Below are 13,840 nucleotides of genomic sequence, written 5' to 3' on the forward strand. Positions count from 1 at the left end.
TTTTCCTTGTGATTAGAGATGTTAAGAATTTTTTCATGTTTTTTGGCAACTTCTATATCTTCTTTTGAGAAATGTTTTTTTTTTTTTTTGATAGACTGGATTAAGAGAAATGTTTGTTCATGTTGTTTGTCTACTTTTAGTGGGATTATTTGGATTTTTTGCTGATTTGTTTGACTTCCTTGTACAATCTAGATATTTGTCCTTTGTTGCATATACAGTTTGTGAATATTTTCTCCTGTTCTCTAGGTTGTCTATGTGCTCTGTTGATTATTTATTTTGCTGTGCAGAAGCTTTTTAGTTTAATTAAGTCTTATTTATTTTTGCTTGTTGCCTTTGCTTTTGGGATAATAGTCATAAATTCTTTGCCAAGTCAATGTCCCGAAGAGTTTTTCCTAAGTTTTCTTCTAGAATTTTTACAGTTTTAGATCATATATTTAAGTCTTTAATCCATCTTGAGTTAATTTTTGACAAAGGTGAGAGATAGGGATCCAGTTTCATTATTCTGAATGTGGCTATCCAATTTTCGAAGCACCATTCATTGAACAAGGTATCCCTTCCCCAGTGTATTTTTTTTTTTGTAAATCCAAACTTATATTTTAAAAAACACCTTATGAAGAAGTAGGGTGGTCTGATTTTTTAAAATTTTTTGTTTCCACAGGTTTTTGGGGAACAGGTGGTATTTGGTTACATGAGTAAGTTCTTTAGTGGTGATTTGTGAGATTTTGGTGCACCCATCACCTGAGCAGTGTACACTGAACCCAATTTGTAGCCTTTTATCCCTCACCCCCTTCCCACCCTTTCCCCCTGAGTCCCCAAAGTCCATCGTCCTTATGCCTTTCATCCTCATAGCTTAGCTCACACTTATGAGTGAGAACATATGATGTTTGCTTTTCCATTCCTAAGTTACTTCACTTAGAATAATAGTCTCCAATCCCATCCAGGTTGCTGCGAATGCCATTATTACGTTCCTTTTTGTGGCTGAGTAGTATTCCAGTGTGTGTGGATTGTATATATATACACACACTATTTTATATATATATACACACACACACACACACACATACACATAACACAGTTTCTTTATCCACTCGTTGATTGATGGGCATTTGGGCTGGTTCCATATTTTTGTAATTGTGAATTATGCTGCTATAAACATGCATGTGCAAGTACCTTTTTCGTATAACGACTTCTTTTCCCTTGGGTAGATACCCAGTAGTGAGATCAAATGGTAGTTCTACTTTTAGTTCTTTAAGGAATCTCCTGTTTTCCGTAGTGGTTGTACTAGTTTACATTCCCACCAGCAGTGTGGAAGTGTTCTCTTTTCACTGCATCTACACCAACATTTATTATTTTTTTGATATTTTGATTATGGCCATTCTTGCAGGAGTAAGGCGGTATCACATAGTGGGTTTGATTTGCATTTCCCTGATCATTAGTGATGTTGAGTATTTTTTCATATGTCTGTTGTCCATTTGTATATCTTCTTTTGAGAATTGTCTATTCATGTCCTTAGCCCACTTTTTGATGGGATTGTTTGTTTTTTTCTTGCTTATTTGTTTGAGTTCCTTGTAGATTCTGGATATTAGTCATTTGTCAGATGTATAGATTGTGAAGATTTTCTCCCACTTTGTGGATTGTCTGTTTACTCTGCTGCTCAGTGTATGTTTTGTTGGTTATAGGTATTTGGCTTTATTTCTAGGTTATCTATTCTGTTCCATTGGTCTATATGTCTACTTTTATACAAATACCATTCTATTTACTGTAGCCTTATAGTTTAATTTGAAGTCAGGTAATGTGATGCCTCCAGCTTTGTTCATTTTGCTTAGAATTACTTTGGCTATTCAGGCTCTTTTTTTGGTTCTATATGAACGTTAGGATTTTTTTTAATTCTGTGAAAAAAGGATGCTGATACTTTAATAGGAATTGTGTTGAGTCTGTAGATTGCTTTGAGCAGTATGATCATTTTAATGATATTGATTCTTCCAATCCATGAGCATGGGATGTTTATCCATTTCTTTGTGTCATCTATGATTACTTTCATCAATGTTTTGTAGTTCTACTTGTAGAGATCTTTCACCTCTGATATGGTTAGGCTTTGTGTCCCCACCAAAATCTCATCTTGAGTTGTAATCCCCTGGTGTTTAGGGAGAGACCTGTTGAGACGTGATTTGATTTATGGCAGTGGTTTCTCCTATGCTGTTCTCTTGGTAGTGAGTGAATTCTCACGATATCTGATGGTTTTATAAATGGTAGTTTTTCCTGTACTGACACACACTCACTCTTGCATGCTGCCATGTAAGACATGTCTTTTCTTCTCCTTCTGCTATGATTGTAAGTTTCCTGAGGCCTCCACAGCCATGCAGAACTATGAGTCAATTAAGCCTCTTTCCTTTTTAAATTACCCAGTCTTAGGTATTTCTTTATAGCAGTGTGAGAACAGACTAAAGCAACCTCCTCGGTTAAGTATATTCCCAGGTATTTTATGTGTGGTGAATCACATTTATTGACTTGTGTATGTTGAATCATCCTTTCATGCCTGGAATGGAACCTACTTGATTGTGGTGAGTTATCTTCTTGATATGCTATTAAGTTTGGTTTGCTAGTATTTGTTGTGTTGAGGATTTTTGCATCTCAGTTCATCGGAGATATTGATCTCTATCTCTTTCTTTTTGTTGTGTCCTTTCCTGGCTCTGATATCAGAGTGATACTGGCTTCATAGCATGAGTCAGGTAGGATTCCCTCCTTCTTAATCTTTTGATGGTTTCAGTAGTATTGGTACCAGATCTTCTTTGAATGTTTAGTAGATTTCATGTGTGAATTCACCTGTTCTTGAGCTTTTTTTTTGTTTGAAGATTTTTTTATTGCTGATTCAATCTCACTAATCATTATTGATCCCCCGAGGAGATCATCAATTGTGCACCATTTTCTAGAGATTTGAATATCTAAGAACCTTCATCTTTTAAATACGAGTTGAAAATATTGTCATGAATAAAATAAAAATTAATTTAACGAGCATCTGATTCATAGAATCTTTTTGTTGTTTTGTATTTTAAGATCCAATTGTAATCTTAACTGGATAATAAGATTACAGTTATTCTCATGAAAACCTTTTAGATCCCAATTTGGGTCCTCAAAAATTTGAATGCATGGGAAGTAGTTACAAAAGCAATAAACAAAAGAAAACATGTTAAGAGTAAAGAGTTAAAAATGAGGAAAATAGTCCTGAAAGGAGAATAAACACTCTAAAGAGAAAGGGAGAAGGAAATTGGAGCCCCAGAAAGATCAGTAGAGAGTGAAGGGAAAGCAGTAGTGGTATTAAAGGTGATACAAATGAAAGTCTGGGGTAGATGAATAAGAGGAGCTAGAAACAAGATGATTGATAGAGAAGGGCATTGGCACCAGAGTGTGCGTTACAGTTGGAGGAACACCACCAAGAGAACTCACTGAGGTGGTAAAAGTGAATGGAAGGAAAAGTAAAGAGGAAGAAGGATTGCTATTAACTGCAAAGTTTCTGAAATTTTCTTGACTTAAGAATAAAAATAAGCTGTGGGCAAATGGATTTCTTTTCAGTTTGATATGAACTTTGGGGTCTGTATGGTTGAAATTATTGGTTTTACATTCCTATGAAAATGAATTATTTTGAATTTTTATTGCCTTTCTCTTTGAATAATCCACCAGTCTTTATTAGAAATCTGAGAGGTAAAAAAATCGCATTCTCTGTCCACATCTTCCCCCCAATCTTTTCAAGACCTCCATTTGATTCTAAAATAAAATGATAGAGGTGAATACCTATACAAATAGTTGAATGGTACTATCATATATTCCTAGACCTTCATTTAAACTTGCTGTTTGTGAGATCTAAAAACAGCACAGCACTTTTTAATCTTCTTCTACTCGTCTAACACTGGCCTTTTTTCAGTTTTATATAAAATTATTTGGAAACATTTAAATATAACTTTCAGAGTTGTAATATTAGTATCCAGATAACTGGCTTTTGCTAGGAAGGAATTTGTGTGGCCTTATTTAAATTCTTTTTAATTTTTTTAAATCACTGAAAGAGCATTGAGATGTTAATTGATAAATTAAAATGAGCAAAATTTGATTTAAACTTAGTGTCTAACCAACTTCTTAATGAATGGAGCACATTACTTTTTATTAAATTTCTACAAAAACTGCTGCTTCTTGAACCCTTGGGGAAACATTGCCTTTTTACTGAAGATTAAGAAACTTGTTAGTGAATAATTGAAAAGAAGTTACAGAATAGGCCTGTTAAACTATCACTATACATTTTATGGTGAAAGCTTAAGCAGCACAATTATCAATAAGAAGCACATAGAATTGTTATTTTAGAAGTACTGCAATTCATATAGGAGAAGGTGATTTATACATTTCTAAATCCACCAGTTTTAAGCATAGTGCCCAGGAATGCCTTGGATGCAGCTTGCGTTTGGTGTTCAGTATTGTGAGGCACTAATCAGCTAAGTACCATAATCCTCCTTACAGGGTACATTCTTACTTGACCTGGAGCTATATACAGCCACATAGTAACAGCATTAAAGAATAACCTTTTTCTTAACAGGCCCATCACTAGAGGATTCTATGACTCCATCCTTTGAATGAGTGTTGTTTTTGTGTAAATTTTTAGTAACTGAGTTTTGAAATAAAACGATTGTAAGCAAGTAGAGACTTTCAAATCATCTGATTAAGGATAGCTCCTATGATTTTGCCAGGGCTAGAAGGATTAAATGAAAGCACTGCCTGGCACACTGTTGATGTATTTTTGTCAACATGATGCTTCATGCTCGACAGATGTGCATTGGTTGAACAAAGGTAAAACAGTAAAAATATATTAAATATTCATTGGGATATGTAAAAATTTATATATTTTTGTTTTTTTATAAATAGAAATTGATTTATTAAAAGCTTTTTGTAGGAATTATAGAAACGGGCCTTTGTTTTCATGTTTTACAGGATTATATACTTCTGTTAAATCCTTGATTTAATGTGTTTAAACAACTTAAAATTTTAGAATTTGGTTGCAATATTATGTTTAAACTGTGTGGTTAGTTAGCATTGCGTAATTGTATTCATGAAGTATTACATTAGTTTATTTAGCAATATCCATGCTTTATAAAGATTTTTAAAAACGAGTAGGTATTTTTTCAGGTTATTGATTTTTCAAGAATGATTTACATATTTTTATTTATAAAGTAACAATTTTTTAATGATCTCTACTAATAATGCTTATGAGTCAGAAATTTTCATATAGGTAGTACTTAATTTAATAATATAAAATTTGAATTTACAAAAATTAGTAATCTTCAAATTCTGCACCACATGTCCAGTGTTGTCATAATTTTTAAAAATTGCATATTTCTACAGTTGAGTTAAAATATGTAAATATTATAGTGTAGGTTTCCACGTAATTTTTCACTGTTTATAAATGTTTTCAAATGTTCATTAGGCTATATTTTCAGCAATTTGATGATTATTTTATCAATATGGTCAGTATTATAGGTGGTATTAGTAACACAAATCACTTAAGATGGTAAAGCCTGTAAATATTAAAATGGAAGTTATGATAAAAACATGATGAATTAATTTATGCCATGTAAAGCCTGGATGCCTTTGGGAAATCTGGAAGTGATTTTAATTGGGAAAGAAGCTTCTTTGGAGTTTTCTCATCAGGCAGTATGCTTTTTGGACGTAGAATTTAAGGAGTCTAATTGGTAGGATTTCCTACGCAACTATTTTGCATAGTTAGAATAACATTTATAATGGAGCATCAGATGTGTTATACAAGCTAGGATATTTAGAAATAGATTGAATAGTCCACATGACAAACAGTTGTAAGCAAGGAATAGAAATGATACTTATTACAGTAGATTTAGGATGTTTAAAATGTGGTTTTCTATAAACTGGTTCTAATTAAGGACAGAATACTATGGTGAAAGAGAAAACAGTTCTAACAACACAGGTGGCAATAAAGAGAAGTGAATCGATATTAGGTAAATATCAAGTGAATATAAATATATACTGATATTGTTATAACAGAAATAAGGATTAATAGAATGCATAGGAGTAAAGAGTAAGGCACTATATGATGCCACAAATACATTTTATACTAAAGAAAGGCATAATTTTGGATTCTGCCTCTTAATTTCTCAGGGTCTTTGAAGGATTAAGTGAAATGTAAAATCCTAGACGAATCGTTCCTTTTCCTTTGTATTATAGCAGATGAATTAAATACTGCTAAATGCCTTATGGTTCTTTAGAGAAATGTACAAATTATCAGTGATATTGCTTTACTATTAGGTATTTTCCACCTGATGATAATAAATGCTAAGACTTGTTTATAAAGGCCAGTAGCAAAGATATACAGTAGAAACACATTACTTGAATTTACACTGATTTTATTTAGTTCCTGAAAGGAATATAGTATCTATGAAAGATAGATGTTTAAAATTTAAAGGACAGTATATATGAAGTAATTCATAATATAGTTGGTAAAAATTGTTTGATAGAATATTTATTATTTTGAAATAATTGATTGCAGGTTCTTCATGGTTTGATACGTGTATTGTTAGAATGAAATCTTGCCTTGTTTCTTGCATAGTGTTAACGTACTGTAAGGTACTATACCTTAAAGTGTATTCTTGAAAACCTAAGTCTTTGTAACAGTGACAATAGTCATCCCAATTTCTGATTATAACCACTGTTCCATTTTTATAGTGGTTATAATCTTAAATCCAGTACAAATCGACATCTACAGTATGATTCACATATTTCTCGCAAATTTGATAATCTCTAGAACAATGTGATTGCTGGATTTAACATTGAATTCAATTTTCCTAAGGTATGATTTTTAAAAAGTACTTAGATGGCTTGCTAGGGACTAATTATTAATAGCCTTTCTCTTGGAACTGAATTCCATAATAGGAAGTAAATATTCTTATTTATCTGTAAGATAAAATATAATCCCCTGTTATAAAGACTCACTGTATTCACTTTATACTCTACTTACTTTCAAAAATTCATGTTAATTCCTTAAGATAGGAATGAAATATTCCTTTTTTTAACTTCTATCCTGTAATACTCAGTTTAACATTAAATGTATTGTGGGAAATCCTTAATGCATTAAGCTTTCATGTAGGCTTATTAACTTGATGAAGTTGTGGTATCAATATTGTAAAATCATATTACCTAAGAAATGGAAGATGGTTTTAGAATCATTCACCCTCTTAAGAACAAGGAAGGTGTCTTAATCATTTCTGCATTCCTAATTTATAAGATAGTGTGTGGCATTTATTTCTTACCTAATGCATGTTTGTTAAAGTAATATATAAGTTAACATGTAAAATCTATGCCTCTCAATCTAAGGCACAAATGCCTAAGGATTTAATGGTTATAGAGTTTGAAATAACTGGCTAATTACAAAAGTATGACTAAGAACTGTAGATTCCTTAAATCTAGTGTTCATGATAGACTACTATCATGCTAGAGTATTTTTTTTAGTCAAATGTATAAAAGTAATGACAAAAGTAAAATGAATGATGCACAGTGCACACACACATATACACAGAATCATAGGGTGTTGGGTACTACAAATTTTTTTGAATGTTTTGTTTTGATTGTAAATTTTAAACTGTAGGAATCTATGGTTTTATGTAACAATCGTAATCTAAAAGATTCGTAATTAAGTCCTAAATGTTTTATATATAAATGTAAATGCTAAAAAATATCACATCCACTTTCTTAATTATAAAACATTTAAGGGATAGACTAATTTTTTCACTTTCTACAGTACTTATTCCTTTATAGTTCCAGGTTAGAGTTTATCCTGGCTTTGTACTTACATGAGATTTGAAAGGTGGAGGATATACAGAAGCCATTATTGTCAAGCATTAGTTGTTGGCTAGCAGATGGGCAGATATAAAAGTCTTAGTGGCTCCTGGGCAAACTCCTGTTAATTGGCCACCCTGATGCTGTAGGTGGTTCAGATAATTGCTGGCAGATTTCCATAGACTCTTGACATTCACAGCAGCTTTCTAATGTCTATTTTGAGAACCCTTGTCTTTGCATCTTCAGGCTAAGATCATCAGCATTAACTTTCTTGGCCTTTATTCCTGTAGCCCATTCAACTGTTGTGTAGCTTCTGGTTCCTGAATTTAAACCCTTCCTACCTGGAAAACCTAGACTAACTTCTGTTTTCGTTAGTGAACGTAATTGATAGATTGGCAGATTGTGTTCCAAATATGAAGGAAAAAGGGATTCTGTGACCCAGGGGAGATATTAGAGAAGAGTGCTGATTTTGCCAGGTTGGGTCATTCTACTGTATCCTTTCTCTGCTCTTGCTTTTGGGCTAAGAAACCATTGACTAAGAAATTCACAACTGAACTGTTGAATCTTAGTCATCTTTAACTTCAACTGACTTCACTCTTTCATTATCTCCTGTTCATGTCCTGGCAAAATCACCATAATAGTTTTCTAAACCTTTTCTGTTATCTTCAGGATTCTAATCCTATTGCTTTTCATGATTACTAGTTGATATTATCTAAGTTTATTCCAGAGAAAAGGTTAGTGTGAATATTTTGTTAATAGGGTATTATGTGTGATTGCAAGGTTCACTAGGTTTTACCAGTGTTAGAAGGGTAAGTTGAGAAGGTAATAAGCAGTTTCTTCCTCTGAGACTATAAGGAAATATGAGGGGTTAGATGTGGAGACTTAGTAGAATAATATCACCAAGCTGTTCTTAATCTAAATGAAGATGGAATAAAAATAGCAGTTTTTTCTGATTTCTAGGATTTTTGTAATGAATAAATCATTATTATTTATCTATTTAAATTGCTTATCTCAAGTTAGATCAATAAAAAAGGTTGGAGACATGATGATAAAATGAAAATTTAGGTGAACCAATACTAGGAATGATCTAGACAGATGATGAATGAAAAATGATTTTTAAGAGCCAGCACTTAATTTTAGTCAGAAAGTATTCAACTCTTGAGCCAAATCAGTTTGGCTTCATTACATTTTCAGGTAACTTTCATATCAGCATGTTAGGTATAGAGAAGATGGAAGGAAATATTTTTCTAAGCTGCTGAATAATAGTTGGTGGGTAGTAGAAGTGTATGTAGCAAACCAAGCAAGGAAATTAGAATAAAGGCTATTTTATAGCAGTGGAATATCATATTATCTAATTTTGGAGCATAAGCATATTCCAGGTATAATGTTGCAGGCACTTAATAACCACAACAAAGTACTTATTTGAACTGAATATAATGAATACTACTAAAACCATTGTTATGGTATGCCTTTAAAATGAAATTTTAAAAAGGCAAAAGGACTACTTAGTTATCCATCAACCTGCCAGCAAATCAATGAAATGTAAAATTGATAAACTTTTGCTCTTCTCACTGTTTTCCTTTGGTTACTTAGGAAAAGAAGCCCATCTGTGTCCAGAGATCAGAATAGAAGATACGACCAAAGGGAAGAAAGAGAGGAATATTCACAGTATGCTACTTCGGATACCGCAATGCCTAGATCTCCTTCAGATTATGCTGATAGGCGATCTCAACATGAACCTCAGTTTTATGAAGACTCTGATCATTTAAGTTATAGGGACTCCAACAGGAGAAGTCATAGGCATTCCAAAGAATATATTGTAGATGATGAGGATGTGGAAAGCAGAGATGAATATGAAAGACAAAGGAGAGAGGAAGAGTACCAGTCACGCTACCGAAGTGATCCGAATTTGGCCCGTTATCCAGTAAAGCCACAACCCTATGAAGAACAAATGCGGATCCATGCTGAAGTGTCCCGGGCACGGCATGAGAGAAGGCATAGTGATGTTTCTTTGGCAAATGCTGACCTGGAAGATTCCAGGATTTCTATGCTAAGGATGGACCGACCATCAAGACAAAGATCTATATCAGAACGTAGAGTTGCCATGGAAAATCAGCGATCTTATTCAATGGAAAGAACTCGAGAGGCTCAGGGACCAAGTTCTTATGCACAAAGGACCACAAACCATAGTCCTCCTACCCCCAGGAGGAGTCCACTACCCATAGATAGACCAGACTTGAGGCGTACTGACTCACTACGGAAACAGCACCACTTAGATCCTAGCTCTGCTGTAAGAAAAACAAAACGGGAAAAAATGGAAACAATGTTAAGGAATGATTCTCTCAGTTCAGACCAGTCAGAGTCAGTGAGACCTCCACCACCAAAGCCTCATAAATCAAAGAAAGGAGGTAAAATGCGCCAGGTTTCGTTGAGCAGTTCGGAGGAGGAATTGGCTTCCACGCCCGAATATACAAGTTGTGATGATGTTGAGATTGAAAGTGAGAGTGTAAGTGAAAAAGGTAAGCTTTCTAATCATACATGTTGCTGTAATTGATTAGATAAGCATTTTTTTTAATAGATTGCATTTCTGAGTGAAAATTTAATAGATATTACTAGTAGCTTTATTTTAAAAGTCTTTTAATGGCATCGAACGTGTGAAGAAAATTTCATGTTATAAAAAGTATCTTCTTTTGTTCATGTATAAGAACGACAGAATGATATTCTATTGATTTTTAAAAATTGCCTTCTTGCTTTGTTTGTGAAAGTTTTCTTGTATCATTTGACAGCATATTTCAAAAATATCCATTAACTGTGGTTTTTAAAATAACATTTATTTTTTGTCTCCTTATAAAAGTAACAATATAGTCACTATAAAACATCTGAAAAAGTCCTCAAGGCATAAAGAATGAAATGCAAGTTATCCATATTTCTTTCCCCCAGATATAACCATTGTTAACCTTTTATTGTATTTTCTTTCTTTTTTTTTCCTATGCATGTATGGTTTATAGATTTATAAAATTGATATCATGCTATGTATAATTTTGTATACTGATGCTTTCAATTGTTATCACATCATAAGTGTTTTTTTTCAAGCCATTAGATGTTCTTTAGTAATATGTTTTAAGTAGCTACACTAATATTCCATCATAAGATTATACCACAAACTACATATTTCTTTATTTGGGGCATTGCCGTGGCTTCCATTTGCCAATGTAAATTATAATGGTTATCTTTATACATACTTTTTGCCTACATCTCTTGAGTATTTCAAAAATATATATTTGTACTTTGGATTATTTTAAGCTTTAATTCAGATTACCAAATTGCTTTCCAAAAAGGTTGTAACATGCTTTACTCTTGTCAGATGTACTTGAGTTTTCAGTCTCAATTCACCAAATCTTTGCCAATTGAATAGCCACAAAAATGCTATCTCTTTGTCATTTTAATTTGAATTTGATTGTAAAGTTGAATGTTTTATACGTTTATCTGCATTTGATATCTTCTGTGAATTATCTGTTCATTCCTTTAATTCCTTCTGCCCGTCTTTCTCTGGGTATTAGTTTTTCTATTATTGATTTATAAGCACTTTTTATATAGTTAGGATTTTACCCCATTTAACTGTTATTTGCCAAATGCATTTCTCATTTTAATGTTTATCTAGTATTTTAATTTGTTTATTTGAAACTGTTGAATTTAATGTAGCTAAACCTTTGTATTTGGTGATTTTTTTCCATTATTTTCATCTTTAAAAGCTCTTTATTCACTTCCAAATCAATTAAGTATTTAACTGTATATCATCTCATTTTTAAATTATTTTTTAACCATTAACTTTTTAAACATTCTGGAATTTATTTTGGTGTATGACAAAAATATACCAGATTGATGAGTATCATACCAACCTCCTACCCCCAATTTCCTTATGCTATTTGATGAATAGTCCATTTTTTGTTTATAGAATCAACAGGAATCACTAAGGGAATTCAAGAAAGGAGCTAGGTATGAAATGATTATGGAATCATTTTATACTGTACCAGAATAATTAGTTAGAACACATTAATTAAGAGTTTCCATTCTGAATTAAAAATAAAAACTGTGATATAAAAATAACTAACAAGAAATGAGGGGCCCACAGGAAGAGCCATAAAATTTTACTGAGTAACATAAGGAAGATGTGAGTAGCGGTTCATTTCATGTTCCTAATTAGGAAGGCTAAGTAGTATAAAGATGCAAGCTCTTTGCGGATAATCTTTTGGAGTTAATAACATTCTAGACATAATACCAATTGGACCCTTGAAGTATTTTATTTCTAAAGTTAATCTGGAAGAAACAACACTTGTAAGAATAGTTAAGAGTAGTGAGGGAGAACTCACTTGACCAGATAGTATAAAATGACAATAATTGAAAATGTGATACTGATAGAAAATTTGGACATATCAGTGAAAGTCTAATACAATATATTAAAACTAATCAATGATAAAATATAAAATGCACTACAATCCAAGGGGGGAGAGATAAACTATTCAACAAATAGGGTTGGGGAAATGCATATGCAGTTTTAAAAAATCACATTAGGGATATTTCATATTTGTTGCATTCAAATGATAAATACTAAGAAAAACTTGCTTATTAAAATATAGTTATCTATAAAGAGCAACTATCGATCTTAATTAATTTTTTTATGGAGTATATAGAAATTTTATTTTCCCTAAGCTGTAGTACTTCCTTAAGTATATTTAATAATCTTTAGTTTGGTCATTTTTCACATTTGCCAGAGTATATCATGATACTAAAAAATAAGAAAAAGGATAGTTTTGTTATCTTTGGTGGTTTGGTTTAGATTCTATCTGGTAGGTATTTCTTTTATCCTTTGCTGAAGTAATGCCTTCACTTGTACCACATAAAAATGTAAAAAACCCAGAAATGTATGAATTCAGTGCTTGAAAGCTTTTTTATATGTGATATCTTTATTTTAGTATTTTGAAGTATCCACTTGTAAAAATCCCATATAAGTAAAAAGCTATATATGAGTTAAATTAAAATCGTATTTGAAACAAATTAGCAAAACTAAAACATTTATCAAATATAGAAAAAAAATGCCTCTCACATTTTTTTATTCCAAAACTTGAACTTCTAATAGACACTGTTGAAGATAGTCCTCTTTCTCATTTATTTAATCATTTGTTTCACAGATGTATTTGGCAGAAAACTACACTTTAATTTGAATTTGGAAGAATAAACTTGAACGAAGTAATCTTTTTTCTGTTTGATATTTCCCCAATAATTGAATTCAGTGAGGATAAATTGTAGCTGTTGAGACACTGGGATATTATGGGAAAGAGATTGAGTTATATCATGTCTTGACTTTTCATCATTAAAGTAGTGTTTTTTTTTATTATTTGTGGAAAATTGGCAATTTGATTTGGGAATAAATTACCTTTAGAAGTATCTAACATTGTGATTCATCTTTGATAGTTAACTAATGTTGGAAAATTCTTCCTAATAGTTAAAGAAATTTTGTTAGTGAATTTTAAACATGTTTTTCTGTATTTTTATATGGAGAGACATCATTCTGAGAACAAACCAACTTTTAAAAAATAATCACCACTTTGCTTTATTATCCCTACACTAAATAACTCCAAAGAATGTGTTTTACAACTCAGATATCTTTCTCCTTGTCTTTACTTTTCTGTTTTTTTCAATTTTGTGCATAATCTTTCAAAAATATGCAAGGCAAATTTGCATCAAGTTATCTAATTTTAAAATGTTAACCAACACTTTATAAATAGCACCAGGGAACATTATCATTGCAGAATAATTTTTTTTCGAGGTCCTAGTACATCATAGCTTCTACTACATAGCAGAATCTTTCCTGGTCTATAAATAATAAAATTCCTTGGAAATTGGTAGCAAGTTTATAATTTACTCTACCTAATTTTTTTTTCTCTGCTGTCCTTTTGGATATTCTGTTTCTTTTCTTCTTCTATCTTTAGCCTTATTG

At 32.0% G+C, this 13,840-nt stretch overlaps 1 protein-coding gene across 25 annotated transcripts in view; it reads left to right on the top strand.

The window, feature by feature from the left end:
• Positions 1–13,840, top strand: part of RIMS2 (regulating synaptic membrane exocytosis 2) — a 775,539-nt gene that overhangs the window by 389,328 nt on the left and 372,371 nt on the right. For all 25 annotated transcript variants that reach the window (XM_054499558.2, XM_054499559.2, XM_054499562.2 and 22 more), the window contains one exon: positions 9,436–10,361. In XM_054499558.2, the coding sequence (XP_054355533.1) occupies positions 9,436–10,361 (926 nt within the window). The remainder of the gene's footprint in view (positions 1–9,435; positions 10,362–13,840) is intronic.

Source organism: Pongo pygmaeus, chromosome 7, assembly GCF_028885625.2.
Source record: "Pongo pygmaeus isolate AG05252 chromosome 7, NHGRI_mPonPyg2-v2.0_pri, whole genome shotgun sequence".
Lineage (NCBI taxonomy): Eukaryota > Metazoa > Chordata > Mammalia > Primates > Hominidae > Pongo > Pongo pygmaeus.